The sequence below is a fragment of the Triticum urartu genome, unplaced genomic scaffold (assembly GCF_003073215.2).
Source record: "Triticum urartu cultivar G1812 unplaced genomic scaffold, Tu2.1 TuUngrouped_contig_8170, whole genome shotgun sequence".
NCBI lineage: Eukaryota > Viridiplantae > Streptophyta > Magnoliopsida > Poales > Poaceae > Triticum > Triticum urartu.
Window position 1 is genome coordinate 3,173 of NW_024119091.1, and position 11,450 is coordinate 14,622.

An 11,450-nucleotide genomic window follows, 5' to 3' on the forward strand; every position below is an offset into this window, starting at 1 on the left:
TTATAAAATAAATAAATAACTGCACCATATTTTTATCAAGAAATATTTATACAATTATGGACAACACCACTCCTCACTCTGGATGACACAACACACACTAACAAAACATCAAATTGAATTCCATAATAACAACATTTCACAATATCAAATTTTGGGACTACAACTTTAGATGATGTTGTTGGTTGTCTAATAAGTGCATGGGGATTAGTGGTTCCCATATAACATGCATATGTATTTACATTGCAAGAGTTACATTACACAAGTTGAAGAACAAAACTAGATTGACACTCCTCGACGCTTTCTCCCTGACAAGGCACGACCTTCGTGTGTATCCTCAGCATGACTAGTCACAAAATGAGCAAACGAATTATGTGGGGGTATCCTTGATTCCCATGAAACTAGAACAAAGTCTTGCTTTGGTCTAGCACTAGGATCTGCGATAAGTTCCCCAAATGTCAGGCATGGTAATTCTTTCTTGGTTGAACCATTAATTGTATAACGTGTCATGCTAAGTGGATGCAAAGCAAAGTCCGTTATGTCCACTGGATGTCCTTCTCCTATAAGCATACTTGGGTGTCCACCATACATGGAGAGGTTTCGTTTAACCATTATTTTCCTCTTTTCCAATACACAACGCCAGTATTGAACATTGAGGTTCCTTCTCAAGACATCTGCGAACGTATTTGTCGCCACAAGTGCACCTGGTGTACCGTGCAACACCTTGGCAAATTCATCTGCTACCTGTACTAATGGTGGATGTTGTGCAGGGTCAACGCTTCCGAATGCCAATGTCTTAAAAAGGTACCTCAACTCATCGTAAGATAGAACACTTAGGAAAATCGGTTTCACCGATCCAAATCTGGCTAAGCTTTGGAGTCTACTTATGATGATGATCTTGCATCTTCTGTCCATTCCTATGAAAACTGAGTGAAACTTTTTCCAGTCATCATCACTTATATCAAAAGCAAACTCAATAACTACCAACATTCTCATCCCTTCCATGGTACTGCCATGGTCAAGTATTTTCAAAAGCCCGTCTCCTTTCAAGTGCAAAACAGAGGAGAAGCATGAGCGGACCCTTTCGTCGCCACATGCATGAGCAACCAAAGTTTTCTTCCCGATTGCACTACCTCCTATGATTGGAAGAACAGCTGGTGCGGGATAACAAGGAGGGTCATTGTGCTGCAACAAGAATCTCAAGATCTTCTGCTTTTCAGTGTGTCGGCTGAACATGAAGTTATCAGTGTAAAGGTAAACATCATAGGGCCTACGAGACATGTGCTCGCATCCACTTAGAAGAACAACAAATTCTGCCATGTTATCAACAGCAATTCCTAAGATTTCCAAGGCACCGCGTGACTCGATGCGTGTGACCTTATCAGTTGTTGACCTAGAACGCTTGGCTAAATAGAAGCGGTTACTAGAGGGGTCATTACTGCTAACCTCATCAAAGCCAACACTTTTTTGCACGGCTTGGTAGCTCAACATATCCAGCATGCGGTGTCCTCCATACATGGCCTCTGAGAGCATCTTGAGCTGCATCATCATCCTGGTGTTGGTGATGTACCGCGCATCCGCCTCCTCGACCACGGTGGCAACTCTCATCAGGAGGTGCTGCAATGTCTCCGCCACCTTTTCCTCCTCTAATTGTGCATGACACAAGGAGGACTGGTACTTGTTAATGAGGAAGGAGATGAAACGGCTCACGAGTTCACCTGCAAGTGCAGATATGGCAGCCTCCATTGCAGGCAAGAAGGCAATGAATGATTGAAGCTGCTGGTGGGTCTCTATAGAGTCTGGACAAATTGACTAGCCTCTTCCAAGTCTTAGAGAAATTCTTTGCAAAATAGAAAAATTCTTCAAACCATTAACTGCCATGAGTTCAAGGGTGGGTGACACACGGCTGCTAACATGTATCCTTATAAACTGCTTGTATTTGTCCTTGTGTACCTGTACTTGTGCTCTATATTGGCCTAGTGGCCCTATATATGGAATACACAAGTTCCGCTCCTAGCAATCTAAAACCTGTGCTTGTACTTGAGAATGAAAAGTCAACTGTCCAAGGGACATAAAAACATTAATTTGTATTTTCAATTGCAGAGCAGGTAGGACCAAATTTATATTGTTCCATGCCGGCATGTTACACGTATTATAGTTTAATTATCTTTGTATTTGTCTTTTTAGCTGTATACCGTAGTGCAATGCCCCACCGAAATATTCATTAAATATTATACAACTGTTATGGTGATTGGCGATTTTATGAGCCGTCCATCCACCCTGATCTGACGGTGGGGAAATAGGAGTTACACGGAGTTACAAAACTAAAATTACAGGAAATTACCCACCGTTACAAAATTTTAGTGGGACCAGTTGATTTTTTCAAGGGTAAATCCGTCACACGATAGCCTGCGGTGCCCACATTGAACCCACGTATCTACCTAGCCGGCCACGCCGCCGCGGGGATTAGGGATCGCCACCGCATGGCTCCGCCATTGCGACCTTGGCCGCCCCAGTAGTTCTTCCCATCACCAATCCATCCCCCTATCCGACCATTCCCATCGCCGGCAAGGTCCGCTGGAAGAGGCTGACATGAATCCCCAAGATCAAGATCCAAGAGGACTAGATGATTGCAGCGTCAGAGAAGAATTTGTAACAATCTACAATAAGGTAAACCCCCTCTTCCAATTAGCATAAAAGCTCCAAGTTCTCCCCTTTGTTCTCCAATTAGCATATTCTCTGGATGGTCTGCAGGTTCGAGTAGGAACACGAACACATCAATGAGGTCTTGTTTCATTAGGATAATAGAACACATAATCTGTACAAATAGGATGTAGTATTTTCATTTGCTGAGTTGATGAATAAGGTTTAGTTCATCTTATACCAGAATGGCATGAATCATGATACTGATGTGCTTCCGTGGCAAACATAATTCTAGAACACTAGAAACTCCACATATGTGTACTATATAACAGGAGATACAAGAGGAATATTACAAGTGTTGAAAATTAACAGTAACTAGTAGGCTACATAGTTTATGTCACTAAATTCATAATTGCAGATCTAGCATAAAAATGGTTAGTATAAGAAGTAATATTTTCTTCTGTTCATGTACTCAAAATGTAAAATAAATTATCACTAGAACTATCCGAAGAGAAAATATTCTAAATCAAAAGGAAATGGTTGAGTCTCCAAGGAAATAAGTGGTTAAAAGACAAGGAAATCATGTAGGTCATAATTTACATTTCAAGTCATACATAGAAATTAAGCGGTAGAACTGACTGATTGGAATCCTCTGAAACTAAATATGCCCAGTTTGCTAGACACATTTAACTTGCTCACTTCATTCTGCTTACATTACTTCATGTCCTCTAGTCTCTGCATACTTTCTGATGAATTTCTAAAGCTCTGTTTGCCTATCTTGGATTGCAACTAACCTGAATTCTTTGCATTGCAGTGTCATGCCCAACTAAATTCCACAACAAGCTAGCGTGAACTATCTGAATAGCTTGAATTGCAGAAGCAGTAGCAGTAGCAGTCAGTACTGAAGTTGATCTACTAGGATGATTTTATATTTATGTCTCAAAATTTCTGGTGCCTCTCGCTTCATAAGAAAATATTAAATCTCTCATATATTACGTGTTTATCTGGAAGCCGCTCCATTCTTTGTTATATACTTCTGTTTAACCCAGTATCACATTATATATGTACCGCTACTACTGTTTTCTAAATGCATTTACTTCGGTGTTCACAGAGTCTTTTGAGTATGCTTTTATTTCCGGAGGACACATCCTGAGTGACTGCACATGAGCAGTTTTTCTTGCTCCAGGGTCGAGCCTCAGAACAACTAGCTAGTAAGTTTTTCTTTTGTTCTTCACGTAATTGATTACCACAATTAATCTCATAATTTCTGTGTTTTTTATTTTGTAGACCTGGACATATACGAAAGCACATCATTAGAGCCAGAGGGAGAAGATCAAGGTATATGTGATAATTTATATTCCCTAGGAAAATATACGATGAGGCTCCAGTCAACATATCCTTACCTGGGAAGATATTTGGCGGAAGTGCTCTCTCCTAGCTGTGAGATATAGTATCTTCTCGTGGAGGTGTGGATGAAGGACCCCTCCAACGTGCAAAAAATTGGCACATGGAGCTGCCGGAGCCAGACGGCCCAGCCTCACCGCCGGTAGAAAAGCGCGGGATGGTGCATGGCGTCCTCATCTATGTTGGATCAGTGGAGGATCACAGCACCACGTTGATATGGAAAGAGATGATTTGGCAAAGAAAAGACCCATCTACTTTGCAATTACTATACTTTGTCTATAAGAAGTTACTGCACATATGCATTTCCCTATCAGTATTCTGCAGCTAAACGAGGAAACTTGGTATGTATGATTTGTCATAAGTTGGAACCAGCAACTGCTTCTTCCACCTGTTCTTCAATCTGTAGTCCATATATTTTGCTTATAACTATACATCAGTTCCTACCTTAGACAGAGGCTGAGCTTCTTGTTTCAAAAACTTGGAAAACACTTGTGATGCAGTGGCAACCCGCGGGGCATAAATAATCTATATTATAATGTCACTAAAGGAAATCACCTAAAATAGATACTACAACTCAAAGTTGTATTATCGACACTTATAGGCATGAACGACTGATACTTGTAAGCCTATGAGCTCGAACGAGTGAGATCCATACTTCTGAGCCTGAACGCCTCAGAGCTATACTTGCCAGTCCGGACGACTAAGAGCAGTACTTTTAACCTTGAACAGCTACGATCGGTACTTGTGAGCTCGAACGACTCAGAGAGTGGTACTTCTGACCTAGGACGACTCACGGTTATTCATAGTGGTGCATGTGGGGCCTGACGACCCAGAGTGATTTCTAGTGGTATTTGTTGGTAAGGGTTATTGAGAGTGACTACTAGTAGTAGTAGTATTGGTGGCCTGGATAGCGTAGAGAGGTATTGGTGGCCCGGACCAGCCATAGTGGTACTTATGGGTACACAACTAGCACTATGGGTCATTCGATCTACTAGGACTCTGGATCCCACAAGTATCGCTCTTAGTCATCCGGAACCACAACTACCTTAACAGGTAGTCTCGACACACTAGCACAACTGTACTTGTGGGCCCCGACAAGGAAGATCGGTACTTGTGAGACCGAACAAGTAAGATCAGTACTGGTGGCCCCGAACAACTAAGGTCGATACTTGTGAGCTTGAACGAGTAAGTTCGGTGCTTGTGGCCCTGAATGACTGAGAGTGGTACTTGTGGGCCCACACGACTAAGAGCGGTATTTTTGGGCATGTATGCGTAAGACCAGTACTTGTGGACTTGAAAGAGTAAGAGTGATGCTTGTGCACCTGAACAACTAAGACGGGTACTTGTGGGTCCAAACGACTAAGATCGGTAGTTGTAGGCCCGGACGATTAAGATCGATGCTTATGGGTCGAAACGACTAAGAGCGATACTTGTGGGCTCGAACCACTAAAATCGGTACTTGTGGACCTTGGTGAAGATGATCGATACTAATGAGCCCGAACGAGTAAGATCGTTACTAGTGAGCCCGAACAAGTAACATCGGTACTTGTAGGCTCGGACTGCTAAGATGGATACTTGTGGGCCCGAACCATTAAGAGAGATACTTTGGATCCGAAGGACTAAGATCTGTTCTTGTGGATCCAGACGACTAAGATCGGTACTTGTGGACCCTGGTGAGTAAGATCGATAGTAGTGAGCCCGAACGAGAAAGATCGATACTAGTGACCCTGAACGAGTAAGATCAGTGCTTGTAGGCTCGGACTAATAAGATCAATACTTGTGGGCCCGAACCACTAAGAGCGATACTTATGGGTCCTTCTAAGTTTGGTACTAGTGAGCCCGAACGAGTATGATCATGCTGCACGCAGAGAGAACTTAAGAACGAGGATGATGTTGAATGGTTCATTAGTAGGCTTTAAGTTTTTGTTAGTAGGCTTTGAATTTTTGTCTTCCATATTCGCACGGGTCAGGATGAAAGGTATCCTTAGTGACATTCACTTCAATTTTTGTTCTCCAAAGGATGAAATGATGTGAGAATCTTTTTTTATCTATGTTTCAAATCGTCGTATTATAATTTCCAATATATCTTGAGTTCCAACCTTCTCTCGAACTGAACCACTTTGCGAATACTGGTTTTCCCTTCAAATTTCCACTTAAAAGAGTGTTGCCTGCACAAACATATCATTTACACTAAACTGGAACATGCGTGTCTCCAACAGTGCTTTTACATTAAACTGTATTTTTTTTCCTGATATGACAGTGTTAGCTTTAGTAAACTATAGGTTGTAAGTGTGACAATATTTTAGTAAAACTTCTACTGATGATCGTCACCCATTAACTCCACACCTGATTCCTTTGTGCAGCTAGCCGTTCTCAGTCTCGGGACATGACCGAATCACAAACCATAGTAACCTGAACCTTGAACATCCTGCAGATCATCTGTCCACTCAATCTTCTCATCACGAAGCCGCAAATCATTTCCTGCTCATCATGAAGTAGCAAATCAGTTCTGTGCTAGACCACCCATCGCGTGCGTCCACTCATGGCTCACAAAAACATAAACAAAAGTTGGTAATACATATAAGCATCCTATTCTAGACCTCCAGATCCCATGCCAAGAAAACTGCACAGAGGTGAAGGCTGGTGAAAAACTAGACATGAAGCCTTTTTGTCAGCTAAGTTTAAGTTGATTCAGACAACGCTCGCAACAAAGGGAGAGGATGAACAATGATGGCACTATGTACCCTTTTTCATTCATGGACATGATATGAGAGCAATGCGGGTATTCATGGCCCCCATTTTTTCCCAAGCTTTTAGACTGCAAACAGAGAAGTAAAATTGTGCCAGGGACTACTGATCATTGTTGTCTGAAAACACGGGAGAGAGATCAGAGTTCAGAGAACATCGTCAACACCTGGAAAGGACAGAGGACAATGAATCACATTTTTGTTCAACCCACTACCCATTTTTGTTCTAACAAGGAAAATTATGTCACTAAGAAAATCAATAACAATCTAGCTATTGCAGTGTCCTGCTATGTAGCATGCAATCAACCATTGAAGTTTTCATCGAAACAGGTCACATTCTTATGTTGATTGGAAGTAATGATCCTGACAGGACGAAAATAATGATCACTCATCCTACAGGTCGGAAATAATGATCAATGAGGTGCTACATGTCGGAAATATAGTACACTTCTTGCTTTTCACTCATCCTACAGACCAGAAATAATGGTCAATGAGATGCAGCTGCAGGTAAGTTTGTCACAACATGATATTTAATATCGTAATAAACTATAATTGGCATGAACTCTGGGTGATCCACACAGCTATAGTAAGTTAGGTAGTAACCAATTTATTCTAGTTGCAGCGAGCACAAAGAGAAAAACAACTAGTTATTAATAACAGTGGCGAATCTTATAGAATCTATGCTTAGAAGCCAACTCTTGCATGCTCTAACAGATAAATAGCAAAATAAGGAATTTCAGCAGCAACAAAAAGCATTAGAGACCGCTCGATTAAACATACAAAAGTCAATGGTTAATTAATATGTCAGGAAATTTGGATGACCGGACATATCTTGCAGAATATACTTGCTAAATTATGCAATGCCTGTATGGTAAAAAAGGTGGTTAGGACTATGAGGGAAACAATTTAGTGCACTTGTCTTTTTTGTCTAACAATGTTCTTATTTGTGCAATAGCCCTATCCAGAAACAATGAGATCCTTTTCTAGTTTTATGGTATTAATAGTTGCTAGATCAAATATAGTAGTTAAATATTCTTGAAAATTCCTTATGTTAGAGTGGAAGCTTTGGAAAGTTAGTACTAAGGAGCTAGATGAAGGGGAAGAAACTAAAGGATTAACTAGGCAGATAAAGATAAATTGTGCATACTTTTCTAGTCAATTGCGGGAAGGTCCAGATCCAGTTGCTCCCAACCTCATGAAGCTAACAATATGTTGCAGTCTCTGACCAATCTCCAGTTGCATCCCTGCTCGCCCGCCGTAGCACTTACAACTGCGGCTCCCTCCTCCTCCCCCTCCCCCCTAATAGCAGCTGGAGTTATGTTGGAGATGGAGCAGTAAGGTCATTCCATGCTCACGGCGTCCAAAAAAAATGCTCAGGGCGTCTCCTTCCACCCCACCCTTGCCGTTGTACTCCACCATGCTCCTCCACGTCCCTGAGGATCCTGCACCGGGCGGCATGCACGGCAGTGGATGCAGCCTCGGTGCCTTCACTGCGGACCCGCTCGCGCCGTTTCACGATTCATGAGGGACCCGGCGGGAGCGGGAGTGGGAGATTAATCCGAGGGCCAAGGAGGAGACCTTCTGGGGAAGGGGCGCTGATGGCGGGAGAAGCTGGAAGTCATGGGCGGAGCCGCTGGCAGGCGGCGGGGGGGGGGGGGCCCCCGGGGGGGGGCGCCCGCCGGCGGCTCTAGGGTTAGCATCGCCCGCAAGGAGGGTGAGAGGATTCGGAATGAGGGATGGACTGTCTTGGGCCTTGCTTGGCGTGGGCACGCTCGATGCTTCAACGCGGGACAGATAGGACTATTATACCCTTATTATAAAAAATAATACTTTTAAGTGAGTTTTTCAGATTTAACGGACAGAAAAATCTTGAGGTGGAGTTACGTGAAATTACGAGGCGTAACTCGCCAACCACCCTAAAAGAGCTCTATTATATTAAAATTAGTTAGTCCAGGAGAGTTGTACGAAGGGCGAATGAGAGAAAAACTAAGCTGTCGAAGAAAACTGTACATATTATACAGTAGGGCTTTTGTCTTTCATTGAAATATGCGCTCTACTCTACCAACGGTTGACACTGGATGAAGTTAGAGCTTTTCCAGATGAATTTCAACCGAGAGAGCGTGCAGTGACGACGGGAATCACTGCTCCATACTTGACGGGAATCCAGAACACACCCTCCCCTCAAAAATGAAAATAAGAAAAATCCAGAACGCCCTAGCTTAGTGAGTAATCTTTGGGGAGACATGTGACCAGTTCGCTGGTACATTCACTCCTTTGGGCATTTACCATTACAACTGAATCCTGAAGTGGTCCCCTGCTGCAGAGATCGCCGCCGAAGCTGAGTATTCTCGAGTTAGCTCCGATGACTACCACTGTCAGCTGAGGCCGGCAAGGCACCAGGAGGCAGGAGCAATTACCAACACATGATGCAGTCTGAACTTGTAACCAAATTCTGTAACAGGTTTGCTCAAAGAGGAAAGATCTATAACTTCATTCCACTACGAATGCTCCATGTCACACAATCTAGTCCAAAGGTGGCAGGCTCGCCCTCGGCGCAGGCCTGAGTGGCGGCAACCATAGTAGATGTAATTCTCTCTCAAGCTGCTGTCAGTCGCTACACGGTAGTATCGGACCCCGAGGTCATAGTAAACCAGCCCATCCAGCATCCACCACCAATACAGTCCATGGTCCAAGGCCCAATTTGAAAACTAAAAACAAAAGGAACTTGGCGCCTGTCGTCTCCGAGAGCTATAACAAATACGAGCAACTAATTAAGGGGTACCCCTTACAGGAGCCCTGCAAGGTTTACTTTGGTGGGCTGAGAGTGTGCCAGTTGGAGCACTCTTAGCCGCCACCACGTGTGCTCTCTCGGGATTTTTTTCTATATATATTTTCGGTTTTAAATGGTTTTCGCCCGGTTTTTCTTAGGTTTTGGAGAGAAAAACTCAAAAAGACATTGCGTGAATAAAATGTGAATTATTTTTTGCTTCCACGGGAGGAATATATTTTCTTCTCGTGAAGTCATAGATTTCCTTCCATGAGATGCACGGAAAAGGAAAATACTGATATATTTTTTGCTTCGAGGGGAGGCACAAATTTGTTTCCACGTGAGCCACGGCTGTGCCTTGCGGAAAAGAAAAAAAAAGCACATTTTTTCTTCCACCGGGAGGAGGCATAGATTTGCTTCTCATGGAGACACAAATTTAATTCCGCGAGCTATGCCTCTTGGGGAACGACCACCCCTCCTCTCTTTTTTCGATTTCACGGGAGGCACAAATATGCTTCTGTGAGAGGCATAGATGTGCCTCTCGGAAAGAAAACAATGATTTTATTCTTTTTTTTTTGCTTTCACGGGAGGCACATATTTACTTCTTATGGAGGAACAAAGTGTTTTCCGCCAGAGCCACGGAAAGGAAAAAAAAGTGGAAAAAACCATGACAATTTTTTGAAGAAGTGATCATTTTATGATATTGCGAACAATTGTCATTTTCTGAATATTTTCTAAAATGCGAATAATTTATAATATTCTTAATTTTTTTGGAAACCCCTGAATATTCTTTGAAATTCACAAAATAAATTGTGAAATGATAAACAGGAAAAATTATCAATTCCAGAAAAATGGAGATTAATATTTTTTTTGAATTTTCAGTTTTTTATGAGTTTCATAACAAACTTGAAAAAACACAATCATTTCTAAAAATCCCGGACTTTAATATGCGGACATTTTCTGAAAATCCTGAATTTTATTGAAACTGAAAACATTTTCTATTTTTTCAATTTTTGAAAAGAAAAGTTTTTTGAAATGCTGAATTCAAGCGTTTTCAAAAAGATTAGAAAAAAGAAGAAGAAAAAAGGAAAACAAACTTGAAAAAGGATATAAAAGAAAAGGAACTAAACAGAAAAAGAAAAGGAGAAAACCTGAAAAAACCATTAAATGTTCAGAAAACTTCTAGAAAGTTCTGAAAACTGGGATTCTGCAGCAAACTCATGCTGCTAGAAATGGGTCGGGCTAGCACCTCTCGCCTGTTTGTTTCAGCGATAGTTTGTCGCATTAAGCATCATATAGGATATGGGAGCTCCTATACAGCGCTGCAGGCGTCCGTTAACGATCCGGCGCCTGCAGCGCTGCTAGCATGGGCCGGCCCACTAGCATGCTGCCCCCAGTTTTTTTAAAAAAAATTGTGACAAAAATAAAAATATGAAATCAACATAGGTTTAAAGATTTAAAGAAAAAAGGTCCATTCATTTGAAAAAATACGCTCATATCTTTAAAAAAGGTTCATCAATTTTGAAAAAAGTTCATTAATTTGAAAAAAGTTCATTCAAATTGAAAAAAAGTACATCCAGTTTAGCAAAAGTTCATTAAATTTGAAAAAAGTTCATAGAAATTGAAAAAAGTTCATGTATTTTTGGAAAAAGTTCATGGAACTGAAAAAAAGTTCATAAATCAAAAAAGTTGATCCATTTTCAAGACAAATGTTCATTAAATTTCGAAAAAATTCATCAACATTCAAAAAAGTTCATCAATCTGTTTTTTTGAAATTTTTAAAAAGTTCATCAATATTCAAAAAAGTTCAAAGAATTGTGAAAAAAAATCTTTACCCGGCGCCTAGATGAGCCGGCCCATCTACGGAAGCCCCAAGCGCGCGCTACCACAAA

At 41.6% G+C, this 11,450-nt stretch overlaps 1 protein-coding gene across 1 annotated transcript; it reads right to left on the reverse strand.

Annotated features, from left to right (window-relative positions):
• Window positions 1-276: 276 nt before the first annotated feature.
• LOC125531813 lies at window positions 277-1,743 on the reverse strand. The gene has a single exon (XM_048696074.1). The coding sequence runs from the start codon at window positions 1,741-1,743 to the stop codon at window positions 277-279; it is 1,467 nt and encodes a 488-aa protein (XP_048552031.1).
• Between the last annotated feature and the right edge of the window lie 9,707 nt (window positions 1,744-11,450).